The following is a 26,673-nucleotide window of genomic DNA, read 5'->3' as shown; positions in this document are numbered from 1 at the left end:
AGTTCGATGAACAACTGCACGAATGTTTAACTAAAAAAAAAACTCCAACGAGACGCTGTGAAATCAACAAAGCAGAAAAATCTGTAGAATGATTCACTTGATAGATTATTTTAACGTTTTACCACAGGAACGAAGATGAATAAACAATTCAACGTTCCTTGAAATAGAAGAAGATAATAATGGCACGTTCAAAAATCGATAAAGCTTATAAAAATTTGCGTGAAAAATTTCTTCAACGTTTGCCCCAAAAAATAAAATTCAATATTTAACACTTCCGAACCCAACCTCGTCAGAATCAATTTTCTTCGTACAAATTTTTATCCACTATCATTGAGTCTCGTTCACTTTGACTGAAACTCACAACACAACTTTTCCAAGAAACATAACCGCTACCAGCTGCAAATAACAATTAACACTAAAGCTGCGAGCGCATGAAACTCACATATTCCCGCTGTCATTTTATGTACACGCGTTCTCTCACTATCAATTATTGCTCGCGAATCTATCAGGCTTCACAGACTCTCCCGAATACTATGTAGATCGTCGCTCGGATTCTTGAGAAAATCATTCCCGTCACTGTCCTCGACAAAATGGCGCCGCGGTACCGACAAAATGGCCGCCGCTCTTGCCCGGAAACTCATTCGATCACGCGTACACAGGAGCTAACTACTTCGAGAAATCGTTCACGAAAGATTGCACTTGCACCTCGAGTTCTCGATCCCGAGAACCCAACACTGCCTCCTCACAGTCTCGAAATTATTTATTTACACTGTTCTCGCGCTGGCTCGTCGATCGAAATCCACGATCCTCGTCGATCTCACTTCCCGATTGGTTTCGCTTGTTGAACGTCGAAGATTGAACTGAATATCGGCTCAATAATTGTTTACGGACGGAGATGATCGTCAGCGAAAGCGTCTCACTTTTCATTCATCGGATCAAACAAACTGGAGTGCACTGTATTAATTCGGACACAACAAGGCTCGGATTAGCGCAACGAGAAAACCGCTAAACCGGGGAGCAGTCGCAGTTTTATCTACAGACTGCGGATTTTATGCGTTCAAAAAATGTCTCGATCAACCCAATAACATTATTAAGAAAATATATAAACGTCCATGTGTAGCTCCCAGTGGCTTGTAATTAACGCGATCTTATTCCGCATAAAAATCCACAATCCATTTGTTGAACAACAATTCGATACTCAATGAAGATCAGTTCAAGAAACCATTTCGAGAAAAATGAGACTTGAGAACATCGTTGCACCAATTCGAACCTTGTCACTCCCGACTGTCACTGCCTTGACAGACTGTCAGTTCACACCGATGCATCTCGCACGTTCAGACTGAATTTAATCACACGCTGTTTCATACGCTCGGACTGCTTCGTCGAAGACGCAACGACTTGAAACTTTTCCTAGACCCAGAACAGCACTTCACATCCTCGAAGAAGCATACCGATCACGATCCACATTCTCCAGCAGATTCACCGAAAAGTATCACTCGCGACAACCAGGACCAACCCCAAACCAGTTCACCGTAACGTCTTTCCGGTTTCTAGCCGTCAGCTACCCCGAAACCTTTGTCCCCGACACGGAACACCCACGCACGATCAGCTATGTACACATCACAATGATCAGTAGAGCGCGTTCAGCAGGCACTGCTCGTCGCTCCAGTCCAGCTGGCAGGGATTCTCTGTCTCGTGAACTCAGCTGAGTTGATAGTACTCCGGGGCGAAGTCGTTGGCCAGGTTCGTCAGGAAGTTGAAGTCCGAGGAGCTGTTGCTGTTGTCGGCGGACGGTGGAGGGGCGGCTCCATGAACAGGATCCCCATAGAAGTTCCCATAGTTCCCGTAGGAATCGCTGTTCCCTTCAGCCTGGCCAGTGCTACCTGGCGGGGTGATGACAGCGGCGGTGGCAGCGGCAATGGCAGTGGCCGTCGTCGTCATCCCTGGCGCTGGGAAGGGATCAGGCGAAGACACGTAGCTGTTTGGAATGTTGGAGGCCTCCCCGCCTTGATGAACATGCAGCTGGCTGGTCTGCTCGTAGTAAGCGTTAGGATGACACTTGGTTCCCGTCCGATAGTCCCCAGAGCTTGGATGCATGGGAGGTTGATGAGCAACGTACCCCTCCGCAGTGTGTTGCTGCTGGTGCTGCTGTTGCTGTTGTATATCGTTATAATAATGCTGTCCAGTTTGCACGGACACCGCAGCGTGTCCATGGGAAGCTAGATTCTCACTAGCCCCGTGATAATTGCCGCTGACCGGGTAACCATAGTTCCCTGAAGCCATGTAGCTCTCGGTAGCCGCTTGATCATGCTGCGGATACCCTTGGCTGGGCCCGTAAGCATTGCTCCCTTGCATCCCGCGGTGATACGACGCGTGATAGGGCGGCCCAGTTTGAGGATACCCATTGTACTCTCCGGTAGCATTGCTGTACTGACTCTGCTGTTGATGGAACTGCATGGACCCAGCGTTGTACATCGTCCTTGAAGTGCTGCTGGTCGATCCGCGCACATGATGAGGGACTCTGGAGCTTAGCACTTGGTTCTGTCTCGCGTACAGAGGATGCACTTCACCCGGGTACGAGATTCTGGGCTGTTGATAGGTGTCACGGGAGCAGTAGTTGCTCTGGGATTGGGTCTGTTGGGTCGCTGCTGGGACAGCTTGTCTGTTGGGCACTCCGTTTCGGTAGTCGACGGCTGATGTGGATTGGTAGACGCTCTGCTGTTGGAAGTGGGTCTGCTGGGTGTTGGAGATGGTCCTGGCACCGTGGGGAGACATGGTGCCTGCGTTCGTGGACCCGTGCATCATGGGAGGTGCCACCGAGCTGGTCGAGGATGGAGAGCTCCTGGGTCGTTGCATGTAGGCTGCGTGGGTGGCTTGGATCCCCAACGGGCTACCTTGTTGCAGTTGCACGGAAACCGGTGTCCCGGGCGTAGAAGACGGCGTCAGGCTTCTCGTCGAGTTCTGGCCAGGTAGCACAGGTGTACTCACTGTGGAATCAGGCATTGCCAACAACACACCGTTACTGTTCACCGAGCAGAGCTCCTTGGTGGTGGCTGACGGCGATTTCTTGCTCACGGAGATCTGTTTACCAGGGTTAGGACTCTTGTGACCGCTCTCCACTTTGACCCGGACGTCGCTCGATATCTTCTTAGATGCCACGCTGGGCGATGTCACCTCGCTACCGTCTTGAGATCTAGAGTCGTCGTCTGCTATCATCTTCTCGAACGAACTCGAAACGCTGTTCGTACTGCCGACGCTGCTCGCACCGTTGCTGTTCGCGTTGAAACCAGGGTTGCTGTTGTTGTTGTTCGTCGCGCTGGGCGTGTTGTTGTTGTTGTTGCTGCTGCGACGGCCCGAGGAGCTCAGCTCCGTCACGTCGCCTGATAACGTGCTGCCCACGTCGCTCACGCCCGAGATATCACAGTTGTGGCAGCTCTTCTTCTCGTCGCTGTCCAGGGACAGCAGCTTCTCGCCTTTCGACTTCTCCATGCCGTCGGACGTCGAGCCGTCCTTCTCGTCGCCGTCCTCCTTGCTCAAGGTCTGCCGCTTGTGCTTCATGCGCCGGTTTTGGAACCATACTTTCACCTGCGAGCAAAGAATTTTCGCTTTTGGCGGATTCCTCCGAAGATAGGGGACAGTGAGGATTAGTGGCTAGGCTGGAAATATTTTTCTGATTTGGCTGAGCTTGGCTAAATCATATTCGAAGCATAACTGATGATTCGTGAACAACATTAATGATTTTCTTTGTCGAACTAGACTACTCTCCCGTAATTGTTTTTGCACCTGTTTAGTTTGTTTGAAATTTCAGCTCACTGGTGGACAGTTTTGACATCTTTCGAATACTTCGTGCGTCGATGATGGTTATTTAGACATTGGAGATTAATTGTTTACAAAAAGATCTTTCACTTCGCATTGCAAAAGTAGCACACATTGTTTCCGGAATAAGGGGGGTCTAATTGCCTGATTGCACTCGTTCGCGGAACGCAGGATTTGGGAGTTTCCGAAAATTGATCGCATTTTTACCGAAGCAAACGTTTCGGTGGTTTGGTGAGAATGGATTTTGAGGATATATATTTTTCGTTGTTCTCACCTGCCTCTCCGTGAGATCCAGAGACGCGGCGATCTCTATTCTCCGTGGCCGGCACAGGTATTTGTTGAAGTGGAACTCCTTCTCCAATTCGAGGAGCTGCGTGTTCGTGTAGGCCGTTCGCAGCCTCCTCGGCAGACCATTCTCTGAAAAATGAGAGGTTATTCTTCTCTTTTTGTTGTAGATCTACTCCCCATTTCTGTCCGGATTGCTTTGAATTCTTTCCGAAATAGAAAGTCGAAGGAGATGGATTCCCCTTGAAATACTATCCATTTAAAAATCAGATATACCGTCTGATAATAACAATCGTACAGAAAATTATACCGGAATCATTTCTAGTCAACTAGATTAATTGGTTGCTGTAGGATTCAAGCCAACTACAATGAAACTTTATCACTTTAGCAACTATTATATTACTCGGGGAGTAAGTTGTAGGTTCCCGATCGAAATTCTTATTGTTGTCGAAGTTTTTAAAAAATCCTTAGCCGTGGACCATAGACTTTCAAAAATTAGGACAGAATTACTGTTTTTTTTTGAGACAGCGATCCAGTGGTGATTCTTCGGGCTGCGATCTGTTATCAATTTTTCAGACTGTATCCTGATCCTAATTCTTCAGGCGGCGATCATAAAACTGATGAAGGATTATCCATCACTATGGGACCTTGGATCCCGTGTCAACGAACCGATTAGACCCCGGAGTAGACAAAGATGTCGACAGCCCGTCGCAAGATTCGTACGACAGGAACACATTTCGCGTGGCAAAGGCGGTCTTCGGTTTTTGCCCGATTACGCCAGCCGAACAGTCGTTTAATTAATGATCATTTAGGCGATTCGCGGAGAGCAAGGGACGCCCGCGCAACAATACAAGAGAGAGAGAGTGAGAGAGAGAGAGAGATAGAGAGAGAAGGAGACCCCCTGCGTCGGCAGGAGAGACCCCCTGTTCTGCCGTTGTTCCGGCGAGTTGCCTGGGCTCCTTAGAAACTTTTGGCCAAGTTCCCAGCCAGCGGTATTCCGTGTCGATGCGAAACATCTCGTAATTATTATCTAGTAAGAAACTTGTCGCGACAGATAACGAGGGAAGCGTCGAAAGAGGAAGGGACCACGGCGGGGATGAAAGTAAGAACGATATCTCGATGAGGAACCGCGGTAATCTTCCTCCGGAGGACGGTGTAAACAATCATTAATAGTCGCCCGCCGTAATTACACACTGGGATTTCGAGACGCAATATTTCAATCAAAGTCTCCGTGTTTAAAATCCGAGGCTAATTTAAAATCCAGCAGGAAAATTACGGTCTATGCAGCCAATTAACCCTGGACGGCTGCGATTTTTCTTCGCAACCGGATTCCCATAATTCGATTTTACTCGTTCTACCTGTTATTCGTTCCCTTTTCTTTAATCTTCTGGTCGAGCTGTTGTGCAAATTTGTATTTTTCTGAACGAGTTCAGAGAATTAACGAGCGTTTTGATACAATTTTTGTTATAGCTGCATAAAATTAACAGTCCAATTACAGTTCTGAAAAAAATAAATATTAAATGTAAAAGATTCGGGATATCGTGCAGATGAATGTCGGCTTGTTGCACAATTTTTTAAAGTCGTGGGGAACGGTGGATAGAAAATCTGGGGGGTGGGGGGTGGGAAATGGCGATCGAGGTCGATTAACCGCTTCGATTTTTCCCGGCCGAGCGGATACTCGTAACCCGGCGTTTCCCCCGGCTATTTATTATTTTTCCTCGGCCATAAAGATACAAATCGGGACGACAAAACGCGAGTAATCGGCCCGAGGCACGGCTCGTATGAAAATTGAATCGCCGTTGACCGGTTCGCCTTGGACGTAATGCGTTTCCCGCGGTTTCGCGCACGATTGTTCGGTGACGGGGATAATTGAATCGTTTGTTTCACCGGTGCCGGTGCGTGTGCTTCGATTTTTCTTCGTTTATTGAGAATATTAGAAGGGACGGGATGTTTCGAACGGTTATGTAAGTTATTTTTCTCCGTTTTCTTGACAGTAATTAATGAGACCGGACTCGTAGTATGTTAATGCGAGCGGCGTTTCTTGTTCGCGTGTAATGGGAATAATATACACCGCTGCGCGCCGTGGAAATTGCTGTGCCGCGAACAATCAAACCGACTCGCCTGGTTCTAAGGTAATTGATGAAAAATTGTATGTTCTGCGGCTCCCAGCTTTTATTTTTCGTTTTAATCAATTCTTATCCCTTTTTCGAGCTTTTCCTACCTCTTGATTATATGCCACGTATTTTTTCACTTCCTGTGCCGATTAATCAAAGTTTTTAGGGGTGCGGCACGGTTTCCTGTTTTTAATTTAGTTTCAGCCTAGGCACTCGTTCAGAGTAAACGGTTTTTATTGCCAGTTTCTTCATGTTACATCTGTTTTTGCAATGAATTGAGCGAGATATGCCGCCGCATAAAAATTACAATATTTTATTTAAAGAAATTCAATTCTTCATTTCTTCAGCTTTACTCTAAAACGAAAGAAAATGCACTGCAATATCTGCAATTCACTGTATGTGTCATTTGTTTCTTAATTTTTTAGCACAATGTATATTATTTCCTAGAGCCCAACATGGCAGTATTAGCGTAAAAGCAGAGGGCCTCCTTCATCCACAGTGTGTTTCATTCGTTTCTTAATTTTTCAGCGCAATGTATACTATTTTCTGTTACCCAGTATCGCGGCAACACGAAGGCAGAGTCCTCCTCGTCAACTTCTTCATCCCCTTCTCCGTCCACCGGTCATGTTTCCTTTGTTTCCTAATTTTTGCGCACGGTGCACATAATTTCCAGGGGGCCAGCGTCACAGTATCATGAGAGCGGAGCCTCCCCATCAATCTCCCGAGGTCATTACCGCCATTATTATTTCGCCTCGATTTCGTCCACGGCCGATCGCCACCAGTGATCGCTCTTCCGAGGACGCGTGTCCTCCTCAACAATTCCAATCGAACAACGTCGAATTTTCCGGACAATCGACCGATTCCGTTGGCATGACCGATCGCCGAGGCACCTGGCCTAGGTGTCACGGTTGTTCCCCGAAGGGATGGTTACCGTTCCACGTGTTCCTCTATGTTCGCAACGCGTTCGAGGTATCGTGGCAGGAAAAAAAGAACTGCTGTACGGCGTGACGCGTCGCGAACGAAACGAAGGGAGGTTTTGGGGCGAGGAGGGTTGTTCGTTTCGGAGGGCTGAGATGCTAAACTACCCCATGGCGTGCGAGTGGATCCGAGGGTGGCCGAGGGGTGGTTCTCAGTCGGCGGGGCGGGGGGGTGTTGAACTGGAGCAAGAGAGAAATAGAGAAAAAGAGAGGGGGAGAGGGGTAGTGGACGAAAGAAGGAAACAGAGATCAGGATAAAAAAGAAGGACGAGCTGGAGGGCGAAGGATACGAGAAGGGCGACAGAGGGTGCAGCAAGGCAAAGTCTGCACGTGGAGTTTTCATAGAGTAGACGCGGGGGTGGAAGTATCGCGTGAGTGACACGGCCCTTATCGATATTTCTATCTGGGGATTTGCTGAGGGAATCCGTCAATACCTTCTATCATATCGCTGCAAGCTATCCGGGGACAATCTTGCCGTTTTATTTATGTAAAACCCTCTGTGAACGCCCTCGGGATGTCTTCCTAGAAGAGTACTACGATTCTGATAGGAAGCTCGCGAGCGAGGGCTGAAAATGTTGCGGCGCTTGACGAGTAGCTGAAGTATTCTCTGCTCGGTCTACAGACTCTAAGAAAAGAATCTTAACGATGGGAGATTAATTAGTTTGCCTTGTTTGTTACAATGCTTAATTAAACGCAACGTGCCCCCTTTGTGAAATATTAAAACAATCTAGCGGAAGAAAGTCAAGGACTTACTGTATATTATGCTGTATTAGGACTTTAAATAACAAAGTGTCGACGAAAATAAGGATGCAGGGTTAAAATTTTATAATAGCAGGCCGAATCGTCCATCCGGAATGTTCGAGTATGCGGTGTCCTCCAATCGCAGGATCCAGTAAGCATTCGAAAAATCCGTGCCACGCGGCGCACCACCGATTACCCCCGTTTAAAAGTCAAGGTCCCGCGGCCTATTAACGTGTCGTAACTCGGCATTTACGTTTTCTGTATCCCGGTTGGTCGTTGCAATAACGGAACGGCTGCAGCCGGCCATAAATCATCGGCTGCTATGAAATTAGCGGCGCGGCGGTTCTCGCGTGGCGAATTCGCGACTCTTTTTCTTCTTCTTTTTTTTTTTTGCAAGGTCTCCGAGAGAATTTTCCGAAAGTCTCCGGAACTGGAAAAGTCCTGCTAGCGGAACCAGAACGGTTCGGATAATTATTGAAATCGAATGGAGGGGGGTCAGGGGTTGGATAGGGTGGACGACGGGAGGGTGGCGTGCTCGAAACTCGGCAAATCCGGCGCGTGGGCTTTTCAGAGGATAAGGGTGGTTTACGGGACGGGCAAGGGGCGAGATGGAAGTATCGCGTGATTGACGCGGGCCTCATCAGCATTTCGGTCTCGCGATTGGCTGGACGGACCTGTCAATCAGCCGATATTCCACGCCTATTGGTTGTGTCCCGTGCCGGTACAGTCTGGCGACCCTTTTGCGATAGGGTGGTTTCCAGGGGTGGAATCCGATTTTTGTATTCTTTAAACTTTTTGTTGGGAAATTGTCCACTATATTTGCTCTGGCTTTCTTGTTCAGCATATTTGCTGTCACTCTTCACTATATTTTATACTTTCAGATAGACAAATTGTTCACTATACTTGCCAGTTTTATGCAAGAGCATTGGTCTCTGTATCTGCTATATTTATACAATAAAATTGTCTAGTATATTCGCTATTTTTATACAGAAAAATTATTCACCGTTTTTACTCTTGTATTTTTATACAGGAAAATTGGTACACTTATTATTCTCATACAAGGAAATTGTTCATTATCTGTGTGTGAATTTATAATTTCTGTCTGTTTTTTTTTTTAGTAGTAACAGTAATTGTTCTCTTAAAAATACCTCATGGTTGGTTAAAATACATTAAATAGACCATGCTTTTGAAAAAAAGAATCGCCGAATAACGAAGCTGTTCGGTGAAGAAGTTCAAAATGAAGCTTCGTATTAAAAGAATCATTAAACAAGAAAAGTACACGTCGTACACCTCTTTAAACACGAAATTGAAGTACAAAATTTAGTTTCTTACTAAAAGAATCACTGATCAAAGTGACTTCAAATCTTTTCTTTAAGCATTAATTTGAAGTTCAACATTTCTCAAAATTTGCTGTTTATTCTCAATCAAAAATGTTTCAAAATGAAAAGTTTCTAAACAAAAGTATTGCTGGACATTATTTTACCACATTTCTTAGAACGTTTAATACAGAAACATATAGTTTGCATTCGTCTTTGCTTTCGTACCTTCGAGTGAAAACGGTGCCGAGGAAATCGTAATTAATGTCAAGCCCCAAGTTTGGTAAGGCGAGTAATTAATTGGCGAAGTTAATTAACAGGGTTTAATGGATGTGTTACAATAGTGAAAGTCCGAATGTTGTAAATTTTTGTCGAATTCTATTCTCGGCGCGAACGTAGAAGTTCGTAAAAAAGCCGGGAGAGAATGTAGCCGCTGAAAGGCGAGAAAGAAGGATAATGATGAAACGATAGACAAGTAATTCCCGATTTAAACTACCGAGGCGAAAGCCATTAACCTTTTGCACTCCGAGTGCCTTTTTCAGGCACCAGAAATGAATGACGATCTATGCTAAGCGTGTGTAATACGTTTTGTATACACGCGAGCGAAATGAAAGGCATTCTAAATTGTGTAGACAAACAACGAAATATCTTTAGCCATCTCGTAATTGTTTTCTTTCCTCTTGGACCCCGAGCAATTAACCAACTTTTTGAACCTTTTCACTCTTTCAAACGTGCGCCCTTCATTTCCATAAAAATGGGGCAGATTTAATTAAAAAAAAAACGCCGGTTTATTTATAGGTAGAATTAATAAACCACTGGGATTGTATTTTTTGACTGCAGTTTGCACCAATTTTATTTTTATAAATAAGCCTCGAGCCTCAATTTTTCATTTTGAAGTCGAACTTTAAATCTTTTCATTCTTCAGAATATAGACTAGATTTAATTTAAACAGTTTATAGACTCAATAGAAAATTAGAAATCTGGCATTTTATTTTTCGAACGTTGGCAGGATCCATTTTACTCGGGACGAAGCCTCAATTTTTAATCATGCGTTTTATTATACATGTTAGGCAAATAGTAGAAGTTTATATTTGAGAACAGTGAAATACAAACTGTCTTGTACAAAACATTTTATACATTGTAGAAAATAATGTTGAACATTATTTTCGACTTAGTCAAGTGGCCAAGAGGGGGAATACATTTCCAATAGTTGACACGGGCAATTTTTATTCCGCACAAAGATGCACAGTATCATCCTTTTCATTTTCCAAAAAATTGGGGAAATTCGCATTGACAATGATGCGACACTGTTTAGCAGTATTGCGGGATTGAGTCGCACGGTGTCAAAAAATGAATATGAAACGAAGGTGGAGAGGATGAAGAGGTAAAGCACAAGTTTCTAGGAGCATTAACAGGATGTAACAACGAACCCCGAGGATTCCATCGGTAACGAGCGGCTCGGAAGTCGAAGGTGTCAGTGTTTTCAGCAGGCAAATAAACTGTCCCGAAAATAGCGACAGGAATTGCTGCTTTGTATCTGCCGGTTCTTTCATTCGGAACCGAAATACATCATCGCGGATAGCCGCGAGCTTCTCATTCTTGCGACCAGTGGCCAAGGGGATGACGAACTGTCAGCCTCGAGTCAGAATGAAGAGCGTAGAGTGACGGAACCGTACGCGTGCTGAGTTACACGTCGCAGAAATAGAATTTGTTGCCTAAATATCGCGAGACGCGTCCGCGACAACGATTTCGCTAGCCGGATCGACGGAAACGTATTACAAAATTGTTTCTCCCAACTTGAACGCGCTTAGAACGCTGAAGGGTTGCTTCAGGGTTACTTGAGTTTATTTCTTTGATCGAACGAGCAGAGTTTTCGGGATGGGTTCGGGTAGCAATTTGAGGAGCATGGTGTTTTTGAGTTTCGACGAGGAGCGGACTATTTCTGAGCGAGCGGAGTGGAGCGACGGCCGTCGGTGAACTTTTACCGGCTCGATGACTGACGAACGTTCGACTAACAAGACCACTGTTATTTTAATAATGTCGCCGGGCCGACGACTTTTACCATGATTTTTTCTCGGGGCTATTTTAGAACCCTCTTCTTCGTATCTGCCTCGTAACTTGCGGCCGGCGACACGAGCAGAAAAGAACATAATGCTCAACAATGCGCCCTCGAGTCGTTGACTCTTCGCTCTAATTTTATTCTCCGTTAAAATAAGTCCGAGGTTAAAACAATTCGAATGAATCATTCAGGCACAGAAATTGACACGTAAAGCGAAAAATCAGAATTTTTCCTGTATCAATCATCCCCGAAAAAAATTCGGAAACCCTCGGAACACTCTCCACTTTTAAACGGATTGAAATGTCTCTGCGCGATCCAGATCGGAGTCCGCACGGTAAGAACGTTCGAACAGTGATACATTAATCATCGATCAACGCGCAGCCATCAATCCTAAAATGGTTTCTCTAATACGTGCCCGGGGCACGGATCTCACACTATAATAGAAATCGTGTGCATCGATACACCGGCCCCCGGGGGGACTAAGTAGGATTAAATTAAAATTAAACCGCCACAGGGCGAATCGGCCACAGTGTTATTACTCGTAATGGTAATGGTCAAGTCGTCAGCCTGTAATCGCAGCTTATCGAAGCCGAAGCAATAGTGTGCCCCGAGGATTATCCTCCATTTTCTCCTTCCGTGTTCTCTCTTAATCGAACAGTTCATTGCGCAACACTTTCACCTAATAATTCAGGGAAAATGTCTTCGGGGGTGTCACGCGAGATCGAACGCTTTCTGTGTCTCCTTTTGACAGGCAGGTTAGACCGACTTGTTCACTCAATCAAGCTTGTAGAGAATTTTCCGCGAGCTAAGACGCAATTCGTTATTTCGCTCGAGGCGAGCACTTTGTTGCGGTCGAGGCGGTCATTTTTGTTGCATGTTTCATTAGAATGCTCGTAACCGTTGCACTGCGGACTTTATGGATCTATGATAAAAAATTAAACAGTTCCATTCAATTTATTGAAATTTTTAAGACGAGGAGAATTTATTCCCGTTTTGCCAAAAGATCTGCAGACAACTAAACAGTTTTAGAATGGCCCAGACCAGTTCCAGACTCTCGAGTGAATCTTCAAAAATCGCAATCGCCCTCTTTTATCTCGGAATTATGGAATTCCTAGCATTCAGAAAAATTGTTTGCAGTTTCGGAAAGATGGCAAATTTACAATAGTAGAAGGTTTAGAAGAATTAGAGTATGTGATAATTTTGAAAATGATTAAAGCGAGAAAGAAATTTCTATTCGACTCCCATGTCTCGCGATCGAGGGAGACAATTTTTATTTCGCACAAAAATCTGCAGTTTCTGGCCGCTCCAGAATCTCGAAAGCAGCTCGAGCCGATCGAAAGGTTATCGATTACCTCCGGCTAGAACCCTGTGACCGTTCTCTACCTGTTCCGAAACACGGAACCGGCTGTCCCCTCGTTTGTTTCGAGCTCTCGTCACTCATTTTTCATACGTTTACGCGCGGCGGGAACGGGTCTGAAGAAGAGGACGAAGAGGACTGGCGAACCTGTCGGACAGAGGGAGAAGAGAAGGATCGCGAGAGCGGTGAGCGCCTCTCTCTTGTTCGCCGTCAGTCGATAGAAGCGGCTCTTTCCGTCCTTTGTTCTACCCTGTAAGTTTTCTTCCCGCGGGCCCGGACGCGGGGGAAACAAAAGACAAATTACAAAGACGGCCATCATGTGACCCTTCCCACCTGTCTATAGGGAACTGGCCCGAACCCTGAAGAACAGCCGCGGCTGGAATTCGGGGCGAGGAATCGCTGCGGAAACTGATTTATCGTCGATTGAACCCTTTAGTGTCGGATCTTCTCTTAATCATTTTAATAAACTGAAAATTCTGCTGCAGCATGCTTAAATCGCCGCGCTATCGTCACTTATTCATGTTACCCATTCATTTTTGTTATAAACGTGTCAAATTTGCAGTCACGTTGCGAATAGAAGTCAAATGGGTCGAAGTTTTTAATCATTTGTTTATTATGAAACTTTTACCATCGTATTCGGGGCATTTTTCCGATTAAAATGATACCAAACGCGACGTAATTCGCATCATATTTATTTGTTTAATCCACGATAAAGTAGAACCTCGACTATCCGAACCAACGGCAACCAAATTCTCCTCATTTCCCCAATACATGTTTTGACAACTAAATAGTTCAATCTAAAGCGATCCATGTACAGTACAGATCAGTAAATATTAAATCTAGCACGGAAGCTAAGTCACTGACCAGTTCGGATAGCAGAGGTTCTGCTATATCGTGGATTGAACGATCAAATATTATCCACATTGTGTCGTGTTTGGTATCATTTGAATCAGAAAAGTGTGAGGAATATGTTAGTAGAACTTTGATTGGAAAATCTTTGGTAACAATGAAGTACTATCAATTTTTATTAAAAGTTTCACTCGCTATCCTCTTCTAAATTCGATGCTAGCAACAAGAGATCAGGGTATAGCGTTTGTCCACGACACCTAGACGATTTCCACGCATTTCACACACTTCGTACACTTCATACGTTTTATACATTTGATACATTTGCCAGATTTCTGCAGGAACAAATGCAAAAACGACGCACCAGTTCGCTAATCCTGACGAATACGCGTCACCGACGAATGCTTCCAATGGAACGGCGATCAGCATTTTTCCCCTCGCATAATCTCGTGTTCGGAGTCGTTTCAGGCCTCCGTGCACCTCGAGATCGTCTCGAGTAATTCGAAATCAGGAATCGGGAGGGAACCGGTACCGAACGGGATCCGAAAGGGGAGGATCATGATCCAGTCTCGAGCCAACCGACGGCAAGCGGTTTCATTAAGGTCCTCCCTTGGTTCGTTAGAGCGAAGTTCAGCATACCACACGCGTGATGTCCCCGGAGCCATAATCCCCTATAAATTGTATGCAAGAACACCGCGTAACGACAGGGCGCACCTTGTTATTACCGACTTCCTGCGCGCTGCCTCCTCCTCCCCCCGCCCTCTCGCTCGCGTGTCCCCCCGCATTTTTCGCGAGCGGTTTCTTCCGAGAATCCGAGCCGGCCGCATTAGCATAACTTCCCATGGCTCGGTTTCGTCCGGGACTCGCGTGCAAAAAGAACGAAGAACCGTCGCGGAGAGGAATCGCGGGGAAAAAACGACACGGCCGAGAGAAACGGAGGAGAAAGAGAGCTGGAAAAGGAAGAACAAGGGACAAAACAGGGCGGTGAAACGCGGGGTGGTTCGGGAAGGAGGAAAATCGCGAAAAATTTACTCGGAGACTCGTGAACCCTCGGTGAGGTGAAAATGTAAAAGCTCTTTGAAACCACCAAAATTTCAAAACAATCCGAAAAGGTCCAAATTTTGGAGACGAAACAGCTTCGAGTACAAAATATGCTATTTTCTAAATCTTTTACCAGTTGTATGAAGTCGGGGGAACGTATCCATTTGACCTTGCGGTGACCTTGGAACGTCTAACGAACGTATGCACGTAATATCTTCGTGAAACCAGAAATCAGTGACTTAGTAGCCATCTTGAACTCATGCGCGACAATAAACGATTCTATACAATTGCATACCATCCAGTAAATTCGTGGGAGAGCTTACACAACAACAAGATCAGCATTTTTATACAGTGTACATACCTTTATGTCGCAAAAGATGTACACAAGACTTTTTACCTGGCAAGGGGAAGAATCGCAAAAATTCTTTCAAAACCCCCGTCTGCGGTTAGATGCGCATACATAAAAAGCCGAGGAAGCGTGAAAAATACGAGACACCCTATAGAACAGTGAGATAACACGTTTTAGCATTTGAAACACTTCCAGGTTCCAACAGAATGACACTTTCCGTCAAGTTTTCGGATTCGCAGAAATTCTTTGAAAAATTCGTTCCCCGCTTCAGTGTAAATGAAAGGGCTGAGGAAAAAGGCGATAAGCGGCAACCGCGCGCAGAGAAACGGCAACCGCGGCGTTGCAGCTGCCGCGGTGTGGCGAGGCGAGGCGAGGCGAGGCGCGCATCGGCGGCCATGTTGGCCACATGCAACATGATTATGGTGGCCGCGAACCGGAGGAGAGAGGCCCTTCGTGCAAGAAAATTGGATGCACCGAAGAAAGAGAGAACCGGGCGACGTGTGGTGTGCGCGCGCGCACGCCGTCGGCCGAGGCCGAGGCCGAAGGCGTGCCGATGCAACCTGCAATCATCGGGGTGGAGCGACCACCTTCGACCCAAGCGGTTCATCCTCGAGGCACCTTCCGAGCCTCTCTCTGCCTTCCAGCTACCTTCCGCAACCTCTACGACGCCTTCTTCTCCCGGTTTCTTTTATTCCGCTGCGTGCGGAACACCTCGACCCGCTAGCAACGCTCCGAGAACCTTGCTGTGATCGTCTGGGGATGATCAGGCCTGAGATTGCTTCCGTTGATCATGCGTATCGATGTTCGACATGTCAAGGCTACTGGTTCAACCCTTTCGAATTCTAGAGATCCTATTAAAATTGGGTTTTACATTGTTCCAGAGAATATGTCGAAATACATTACAACGGGAATGAATTTCTAAACTTGGCCAAGGATCAGTGAGGTCAAAAATTGTCTACCTGAATTGCAACAAACTGGAGTTAAATAGAATCTTAGATTTTCTCGATTTTTCCTTCTCTGAAATCGAAATCTCAACCATTCAACTTTCATTAAAATCATAAGAAGAAACAATGCGAATAGATGCCCAACTCTGAGGGGTGTCTTCCCCTAAAAGACTTAGATAAGCAAGGAAAGAATTTCCACACATCACCGAGATCATGAAGAACACATTCACCCGACGAACCCAGAACCAAACATCAAAAATTCACGAATCCCCTAAATATTCTTTTTCCCCAAACCCCCAGCAGATAAACGCCCCCGACTCTCGTACAGCTCGCATAACCAGCAAACAAACACAGTAACCAGCGGTCACACGGCACCACGATCCCCAACCCAAGAGCCACTGCTCTTCACCCCAGTTCTCGTTTCAATCGGCAGCATCGTTTCTGCTCGATAAAAGCCCTGAAACAGGGGTAGTTTCTCATCGAGCACCGTATCACGGAGTGCCGGGGGGCCAATCGAGCGAAACAATTGGGTTCCTGCGAAACTGGAGCAGGAAGGTAGGAAATATTTCGCGGCCGTGGTGGTCCGCCGCGCCGCGGTTCTTGTTTCAACCCGGCGTTAATTGATTATAGTTCGCGCGGGACGCAACCCTCTAAAACCAACGCGAGTTCCGGCCTGGCGACCCTAATTCTGCGTTTGGATCCGTTGGTTTCTCGTAAATCCGTAATCAGGGTCTACGATGATTCCTCCTCTGGATTCACCCTTTTGCACGCTCTCAATTCGCTGCAAATTAGCCAATCACTGACTGAATTAGCCAATCATCTTCTATTCTATATACCAGAAACATTCAATTAAAAATTGCAACATCTGTTTCTACGAGAAAAATTGAGCCTACAAAATAATATAAAATTCTAACGAGAGACCGTTAATTTACAGAAATATTTTGTCTTTCGTGATTCTTGTTCCTCTCAAATCGAATCTTTCAAATTTTTGGGAAAGTATGAAAAGAAATGAGATGATTACTGTCATATAATAAGATAAAATTGACAATTGACAATGTGACGAAATAGCAATACTGAACTATGTTGTTGTCCAACAACAACGGTCCAAAACCGCCACGGTTCAGGTATCCCAGCCATAATGCCGAAGCTAAAAATTGATTTTTCCGCGAGCCCCTCGACGCTCACGCGAGCGGACCTAAACTTAGATCACGGTGGCGCGTGAAGCGATCCAGGCAGACCGATTTCCTCGTGTATCGGGGATCGAGAAAAACGAAGCAGGTGAATTATTAACGCGTGGTCGCATCGCGACGTTTATCTCGGCTCTCGGAGCCGCGCCTATACATAATAATTTCGTAGTCGTGCCCGAAGAACTAATGGCGAGCGGTTCTCGCACACCAAGCAACAGCTGTCCCTGGTTGATGCGGTTTCGTACGAACGCGTTATGGTCGCGGATGTATAGCGTGATCGCGTTGCGCACGCGGCCCGCACGGATTTGTTATCGTGACGACGGAGATAGAATCGAAAAATGGAGTCGGCCGGTGCAACCAGTAATTTTCGTCCCGGGCAGCGCGGGCAATGAATCAAAACGACGTCGTACAGGTCCTTCTTGACGCGTGCATTTTTTCCACCGATCCCCGCCGATAAATCCCTTAGCTGTAATTAACGGGAGCAACAACGCCGGGGCCCCGACCGTTCCACAGGCGCACACACCGCATACATTTTTATAAGAACAAGGCGACTCCGCGTCGTTTCCGTTTATTATCAACCGGGAAGAGTTATGGCTCGGCTGTCGCTCAAGTGTGTTTTTCGTTTGGTCGGCCGTAATACACCGCGCGATTTTTCATTCCGCTCGAGAGGGCTGCATACCTCCGAACGCTCGCAGCGCGCGGCAACTAAATAATTTATTTTGTATACGAAATTAGGTTTATTTAAAGAATCAATGGGCACAGTAGAAACGCGACAGTTGCACTATCGATACTTGCATACGAATCTTGTTAGTTGCATTTATATACCAAATTATTATTAGCATTCTTTCAAGAATCAGGGATCAAAGAATTCTCGAAGCGAGGATTCTCGGGAATTTTCAATCCCGTTTTGTGCAACTACCGAGGCTCTACTGTACATCCTGTTGTACGATGTTGAACCAGTTTGCTGTTGCGACCTCTTTGAAAAATATGTACCTAAGTTGCGTCGCGAAAGTTAACCGCTGTTTGAATTATAGCTGTTTTGACGAGTATACTCGTCATGACACAAAATATTGCCATTTCTTCATGACGAGTATACTCGTCAAACACAGTTAACTGGTTAAGCAGTATTCTCTGGAAAATTGAGCCAAGTATCTTCAACTGGACGAACGTGGCAGCCATTTTGAAAGTCACTTCTGCAGAACAGCAAGCTAGGTTAAGTAGTACTACAAGAATTATGGTTTAAAGGATTCATTTGACGAAACTTTATGCAGTAATTCAATAGACACAGACTACGATGCACCATTTCAATCCTCCAATATATTGCTGACATTGTCTTCATGCTGTTTATTTCCTTGCCAACGAAGATTCAACGGGGGAAACTCGATTGCCAGGCCGAGGACATAAACTCAACAGGTTCTATCTTGAATTGTCTCTCACGTATGTACAGATATTAGGTCGACCCATAAATCATGGCACTTTCTGATGCTAACTTTAAGTGCAAAATCATGCTTACATTTATTTCTACTCGTAGGTGCTTCAATCACTGCGTCGCTCTTTTTGAATTCGTTGCTAGTGAATTTTATTAGCACTCATTTTTTGAAACATTGCTAATTGTAACTCCACAAACCAGTCCAACCTTCGATGGTTCTCTTTCAATAAAATATTAAAATCGTTCAGGTACTTATCTCACTTGCAATAATTCAGGTAGCATGTTCAACCTCTAGTCTCACAATCGATCATTCGACAGTATCTGCACAAACCAGTCCAAACTTCGAAGGTTCCGTTTCAATAAAACATTGTAATCGTTCAGGTACCTATCTTATTTTCAATAATTCAGGTAGCATGTTCAAACTCTAGTCTCGCAAACCAACATTTGACAGTATCTGCACAAACCATGCCAAACTTCGATGGTTCTCTTTCAATAAAACATTAAAATCGTACAGGTACTTATCTCACTTGCAATAATTCAGGTAGCATGTTCAAACTCTAGTCTCACAATCGATCATTTGACAGTATCTGCACAAACCAGTCCAAACTTCGAAGGTCCCCTTTCAATAAAACATTAAAATCGTTCAGGTACCTATCTTATTTTCAATAATTCAGGTAGCATGTTCAAACTCTAGTCTCGCAATCGAACATTTGACAGTATCTGCACAAACCAGTTCAAACCTTGAAGGTTCTTTTTCATAAAGACATGAAAACCGTTCAGTTACCTATCTCACTTGCAATAATTCAGAAAACAGGTTCATGATCCAGTCTCGCAAACATTCGACAGGACCTGCACAAACCAGTTCAAACCTCGAAGGTTCTTTTTCAGCCAGACATGGAAACCGTTCAGGTACCTATCTCACTTGCAATAATTCAGAAAACAGGTTCACGATCCAGTCTAGCAATCAACCACCCGATCCCACCTCGGACCAGTTCAAACTCCAAAGATTCTCTAAAACTTCGGAAAACAGCTAAAATTCGAGTCTCTGCAGAAATTCCACCTGCTCGCTCCGGCAACCTGAAAACGCGGAAGCGTTGACAATATTTCAAGCATGGCTGTCGACAATCACGGGGCCCATTCGAACGTTTCAGAAACGAGCGTCGGCGAGATTGATCGCGGCGCATTCCGTCCACCTTGTCCCATCGATGTGTGCGCTAACAGGCACAATTAGAATCCCGTGTACCTGTAATTAGACACCGGTACGCGCGGCCGACTGGTACAAATCGACTGGATTACGAGCAAGTGAAGTTCCTTGGCAGCGTATCCGCGGCTGCCACGCACCGCCAAGGCGCCTCTATCTCTGTCCCGAGTGATAATAAAAATTCTGACGAATCGCCTGCTATCATTCAACCTACTCGCTGCTTTCCTACATAGTCAAGAGAGCTGCGAGGCTGCCTCGGTCACTTGGTTACTTGGCAACCACCGCGAACGACAGTGACTCTAGATTAAAGTCCTCGATGCCTGAATCCTTGCAAGATCCGGTCGTGAATCAATTTGTACATTTACATTTTCACTTCGGATTGGACGAGGTTGTTTCAGTCGTTTTATGCTGTGTTGTAATTTGCAACCGTCCAATAGAAACTATGAAAAATGTTGAAATCCTTCCCAAGAAAGAATGAATCAACTTTGATCCTTTGAAATCGCAGGATAACAATATTTAAGAAATAATTAATGTATAGCAGTTTCCAAAAGAAATTTTTGGATTCAGAGAATGCCGACTCGTAGGAAGTTAGAGTGATCTCGAGGCCCCCACCTCGCACAGCAAGGAGTCACGTGGTTCTTTAATTGGCGGCGCTTAGCATGCCCCCTTTAAGGGCTCGGAAGTCTCGGTGTATCGGAAAGAAGCGAAGTTTGGGGAGGTTGGGAACGATACTCGAGACGAAGGGTGGCCGGTACGCAAAACGGGAGTGGTCTCCTGAGGGATGAAAAGCGCCATCTTCCCATTAGACGCGAGATTGATTTTGCGAGTGCTCTCCTTCTTCACCGTAACAGGCCGACGCGCGACGGTGTACCCACGGTATCCTCTGCTCCTGCTGCTGCTGTTGCTGCTCGAGAGCGCTAATGTGATTAAAATAATCCGGCGATAATCAAAATACAAAGGGCCGACCAATTTCGGCCGAACGACTTTGCCCCGTAATACCATTAAGACACGCCACACCATAAAAAGAGAAATAAGGGTTTCCTTCACGAGCGGATAATCGCGCGTCGCGAAGCGATTATTAATCGACCTTGCGCCGTTCCTGCCCGACTTTTTATCACTTTGTTACGCTGATCGAGATAAGGAGATCGTGTTTGACACACGGTAACACGGAAATTGCTGTTTTTATCGCCGGAATATTATATAATTTTTAATGAACTTGCGTGGCTAGGAATTCTATTTCTTACGTGGTTCTCTTTGTTTTCTGCTATGTAGAGCTTCTAACCTGTTAATTCTACTGTTGTGTAATGCGTTTTATAGTTCTTTCGTTTCTTATATTCGCCTATGTTGTTTCAGCAGTGTTGATCATCCCCTAGATTACATTTGAAATATTTGCAATTCTTTGGACTTCTACGATTCATTTTTCTGAACTTCTTTTTTGATTATTGAAGTGTAAAAGGATCGAGAAAATAATTAAAAACACAAGTTTTAACTTCTCAGTTTTTGTTTCAATAAATAAATTGCTTCACTCAATTTTCCTGGTCGTTGAGTTGACAGTCAACGCGATGAAGTATTGACAGTGAAGTACCTTTTGTGATAAAAAAATCAATACTCCCTTTTCCACTGTTCAGATTAAATGGTTAGAATTGAGAAGATTTATTGTCAAGGTTGCATTACGGTTCCGTTCTCGCGATCATCCCTGAAAACCAGCCCTTGTTCTTGTCTGGTGACGTAGCCGCTTCCACCCTCGTTCCTCAGGCTTCTCCACCCTCTCGGTCGGATAAAAAAGTTTATTTTAATCTATACAAATTTTAAATCCTTCGCGGTTCGTCCCGCCCTCAACAGTGTAAACTGTCGCGACGGAAAATAAGATTCGCCACCCCCTCGGACCGTTTTTCCCACCCCTAAACTCGGTTACTACTTTGTTCTTGGAAGTCTCGCGTGTCCTCCGATATCCTCGAGGAACTTTCTCCGCGGGAGAGAGAAAATTCGAACATCTCTCCTAGAAATTGCCGGAGTTATATATGTATATGTATATACATATATATTTCCAGTTAGAGGAGAGAGGGGAGTCTCACCTATGAACTCGGCCGATTCGAGACAGGCCTCAAGAAAGCTTGTCGCAATCATCGTACGGATAATTGCCACTAATTGCCGGCACGTTTCCCATCATCGTGTCGATCGTCGAACACGCGTAATCATCAAGCATCAAGATACAGTTCCGGCCGTTTCTATTCTCCGCCAGGTTGACTGCGAGTCGTCGTGTCGCGTCGCGTCGGGGAAATTACGGTCGCGCGAATCATTACCTGAGAATCTCTCACGTGTCGCAGCGAGAAAGTGAAGCCACGATCGATCGATATCGCTGTAATTAGGCGGTTGTCGGCTGGATCGAATCAGGATCCTGCGAGAGAGAAATCTGGACCCTCTTCGATCTTTTTGAATGCGTTTCGAGTGGATAATTGGACTGTACGTTTTATAAACCAATTGGAAAAATTGACAGACTGAGACTGAATACAGATATGTTGGTTTGAACTTGTTAGAATTTTTATGGGGTGAGACACATTTTTATTTTGGTTCTGTACATATAGTAATTGATATGGACAATTTTGGTTTCACCTCGGTATACAGCAATCAAGGTCGACCATTTTTATTTAAACTCTATACGCAGTAATTAGATGAGGACAATTTTTATTTAACGTCTGTAATCACTGATAGTGATGATTTTTAATTAAGCTCTGCATACCGACGTCGAAAATTTTTATTCAACCTCTGGATGCAATAATTGACATCAATAATTTGTATTTAACTTCTGTACATAATCATTGATGGCGACAATTTTTTATTTAACTTACAAATCTACGGTCACACAGTTTCACAGTGGGTTAAGATAATAACACACTTTTTATTTATTGAAATACCCAGTCGTGTTACAAGAGCTAACACATAAAACCGAGCGTTTTCTCACTCCATAAAAATGAAATTATTTTAATAGCCGTTCTTGTATGAAAAAAATTTGAAAGAAATCTAATCGAACACAAAAAGAAACCAACAAAAAACATCTGTTCGAGGTCAGTTTGTTAACGTTTCCACGTTCCTGTTAAAAAACGCATTTAATTTCACTAATTTGCCGGGAAAAGGGGAGATCCTTCGTACTGGTTACGAATCCCCGGGCTCATAACCCGACACCACTGTCTAATTATGTTCGTTTTCGTTTCGGGGGCGGCCCGGTCGAATGAAATGAAAAGGTTATTAGGAAGAAAAGCTGCATTAGAGTAATAGTTGTAATTCATCGCGGTCGAAAGCGAGGCGGCACGCAGCAGCATTTCCTAAGCAACCCCGCGTGCGCCCGCGCGCTATAACTTATCACCCCTGTCAACTCGTGCAAGCTGCAACCCTTGTGATAATTGTTTAAACCGACCACTGGCCGGCGCCCTTTTAGACCACCGTAGCCGGTCCCCAGAGTGGACCGGGTTCGTGTAAACTTTATGTACTTAGACGCGAACGTGCGGACACTTAATTACGATTAAATTACTCCCCTTAATCCCGCGGAGAACTTCGAAAGGCGGAGGCTGGCCGGGAATAAATCGCCGGGAACCGGTGGACAGTGGCTTTTCCACGGGAAAATATTTTCCTTGTGTGAATTCTTCCTTTGCTCACCACCGAAACACGTTTCTCGTTGATGAGAAATAAACGAGAACGCGAAACTTGCCTATGCCACCCCTAATCTACGATTTCTGTACACTGCTTCCACTTAGGAGGGTGCATTAATGTACAATTCCCCTGGGGGAAAAAATTAACAAATAGAACAATTTTTATTTTTTAATCAATCTTCCACTGCTGAAGATTTTTTCAGTAACTCCTCATTCTATACAGCACAGCTGTTAAAAATAATTTTAATAGACTTATAATAGGTAATGTGTTAAAATTTTTGAAAATCTTCAATCATTTTCGAATCGTCATGCTGGTTAAATTATTCCTTGTGTTATTCTTTGAATTATTCCTTCAGAGAACACTTTAGCCCACTGACAACAGCCTCTGGGTCCATTCTGACCGAGAATACTCTAAGAACAAATTACTTTATGAACAACAAAAATAGTGATGCCTCTACGAGAAGTATCTTCAACAATATCTTTCAAAAAATTGTTAAACAATGTACGATAAATAAAATTTTTAAATAAAATAAATGGTCCTAGGCGCGGTCAGTCGAATATAATGTTATCGATACATTCAAAAATTCCATTTAAAAACCAAACATTTTTAAACGAGAAATCTAAAGTAGGAAAAGACGAGGCAATGAAAGTTTTAACAGTCGGTTCACGAAGCACTAAAAGTGACTGTTTTACATTATTTTATAAAAATAACAAGAATGTGCTGCCCAAATTTTTAGCAGTTTTTGTTTTAAATAACATATACCCAAAGAAATAAATTTGTTGAATAATTCCTCATGGACGTATCTTTAGAATTTTAGTACTTGTAAATTAAAAATATTAGAACCCATCATTTCGACGGGTCCCGCAAACGTAGTGTTAAAATCGAATTGTTCGTGATGTGGGAATACTTAGGCTTGCCAAAAATTTCGCGCAGCTCGAAATACAAGCTCCAGTCCGAAATCTGAGCAACCGGTCGAAGAAATTTCAGGCAATCAATAACGTTGGCCAGTCCGGAAAAAAGAAGGGCCCGGCAGACGCGTTTGGCGCATGTGGATCGGGTCCTAATTAAAGGTGATATTAGTTAATTTATCGTCGCGGCACATAAACGTCACTTCTCATTCGGTTCACGTATATTTAGAGTCAACAACGCGGGGCTCGGTTTTCTTCGAGGCTCGCGGCCGCCTGGAATAATCGGAAGGATTCCTGTCGATTTATTACGCCGCGCGCTATAATTCAGCGTAACACGATTAATGAACCATGCGAACCTTGTTTTGTGGTTACCGTGAATGTTTTGGCGGTGGTGAAATTGTCGCGTACTACGTCTAGGTCTTAAAATCGTCGATTTAACCACTGGAAGATCATGCGTGCACGGATTCTAAAGGCAACACTCGCTGGAAGAAACATTTAGAAAACTATAGTATACTCGTAACTAAACTGCGAATCTTTCTGCAAACATAGAAATTTTCTACCTGAATTGCAATGAACTGCAATAGAAATAGAAATTTCACACATACATACGTGAAGTTTACAATTTCGCAACTTACTGAAAGATAGTGTAATTAATTTTATACAGTTTACTATTTATATTCAGAGATTTCATGACTGTCTTCTATTGAATTATTTCAATATTTCGTAAAGGAGGTAAATGTCCGTAAACGTACACTATAAGTAAATTTTTATTTTGCACACAGTTCCGCAGTCAATTCGTGGCGTTTGCATTTCAAAATTGGACATTTCATATGCAAATCGACCGGAGAATCGACCGAAACAACCGCGACAATTGCAGTAAAGATCGCACTAAAAAATCGCTGGATATAACCTCCTCGTCGGGCCAGGTCAAATAACATTTCCATTCCCACCCCATCCCCTCGGCGAAGTGTTTACACCCCCGCAGTCGTCGGAGTATTACATAAGAATCGCGCGGAAAGGAGCGCTCGTAAATCTGCTCGGTGGGGGTGGGCGGCAGAGGGTGAGACACCGGCCGAGTGTCCTTTATAGCATTGTTAACAACTAATGTATGCGGGCCGGGGCCCCTCCGCGCATTTAACATTCTTTAACATTATTATACACATGGCGCCCGTCCGTGAGCCGTTGCCGCGCGTCTTCCCGCCTGTAGACGACGGTTCTCGCCCTCCGGGAAGAAGATTTTTGCCGGTTTTATTTAACTGCAACCTCGGAACCCTTCCCTCATCCTTCCACACCCCCTTGTCCACCTTTGCCACCCCGAGGCACCGGTTTTTTTTCCCCTCTCGACTCCTCGCCGGATCACTTCGACCGGACCCGGGATTCACGCTCGAGAATCCAGTCACGTTTTAAGACTTACGATCCAGGCCGTAATTTCGGCGAACAAGTGGCGCTTACTGCTTTCTGATACGACTTAAGAGAGGACCGCACCCCCTCGCCCGGGGGTGAACCACCCCCGATCGTTTGAAACGGTCGAAACGACGCGCGAACCGCGAGCGTGTTCAGACGTTTACGAGGAGAACCGCCGGTTCTCTTCGACGAACGGGGACCTGGGAAGCAAAAGGATTTTTGATTTTGAGAATTTTCTATGTGCGCCTGATCGTCCTTCTTCGAGATCGACAGAAAAAACTGTCATATGCACAATTTTTAAAAACCCATACACCAATTCACCAATCTCGAGGAAATATCAGCATAACTTATACGAATCTAGAAAACACATTTTTTAAATTTTCGTCACCGGCCCGAATCAAAAAGTTGTAGCCTTTACTATTGTTCTTGTAACTCCAACTGAATGTAATTCTCGAAAATCTTTGGTTCCTTTCGTTCGGTCAACTAATCTTTCCGGCTCGTCAGAAAAACTGAAGTCGACTGAATTGGTTATCGGGAAATTGACTGGATGGTTTTGACAATTTCCTATAGGCCGCAGAGATATCCAGCTAACCAACCCCTAAAACGTCCACAAACTCCAAGATCTTAAAACAACATTTGAATTTGAAGTTGAAGAAAAATTTGAATATAAGAGCCAGAGGGGGAAGAGAGAAAGAGCAAGGGACGCGATGAATAGTCCTTGGACAGGTTCCAAAAAATATAGCCGACAGGGTAGGAAGACGATAGAGAGGAACCGCTTGCCTGGGACTAGAGAAACGAGACAGGCCGAGCACTCGAACGAGCAAAACGAGCCACGAAGAGGAAGCCGGGGCGAGCGAGAGCGCGATAGCGAGCAAATAATAGGGAAATGATTTGCTCCTTGTTAGATAAAGGACACCGCGAGGGGACTCGCGAAAAGAAATATTGCTCCGAATGAAAGGAAGCAGGGGAGGGGGGTCGGGGTGTAGGGGGGCGAATCGGGGGTGGATCTCCCTTCTGCTTGTAACCGCTCCTTCGGATAGGTCGTGCCAGG

The 26,673-nt window shown here is 44.9% G+C and overlaps 1 protein-coding gene across 1 annotated transcript in view; it reads right to left on the bottom strand.

The window, feature by feature from the left end:
• Nucleotides 1-391: 391 nt before the first annotated feature.
• The window catches only part of LOC143353880 (uncharacterized), a 50,125-nt gene continuing 23,843 nt past the window's right edge, over nucleotides 392-26,673 (bottom strand). Inside the window, exons 2-3 of the mRNA XM_076787482.1 lie at nucleotides 4,091-4,233; nucleotides 392-3,585 (exon numbers count right to left, since the gene is read on the bottom strand). Of these exons, the coding sequence (XP_076643597.1) occupies nucleotides 1,702-3,585; nucleotides 4,091-4,233 (2,027 nt within the window). The 3' untranslated portion in view covers nucleotides 392-1,701. The remainder of the gene's footprint in view (nucleotides 3,586-4,090; nucleotides 4,234-26,673) is intronic.

The sequence above is a fragment of the Halictus rubicundus genome, chromosome 4 (assembly GCF_050948215.1).
Source record: "Halictus rubicundus isolate RS-2024b chromosome 4, iyHalRubi1_principal, whole genome shotgun sequence".
In the NCBI taxonomy this organism is placed as follows: domain Eukaryota; kingdom Metazoa; phylum Arthropoda; class Insecta; order Hymenoptera; family Halictidae; genus Halictus; species Halictus rubicundus.
This window is presented reverse-complemented; position numbering and strand designations above follow the sequence as displayed.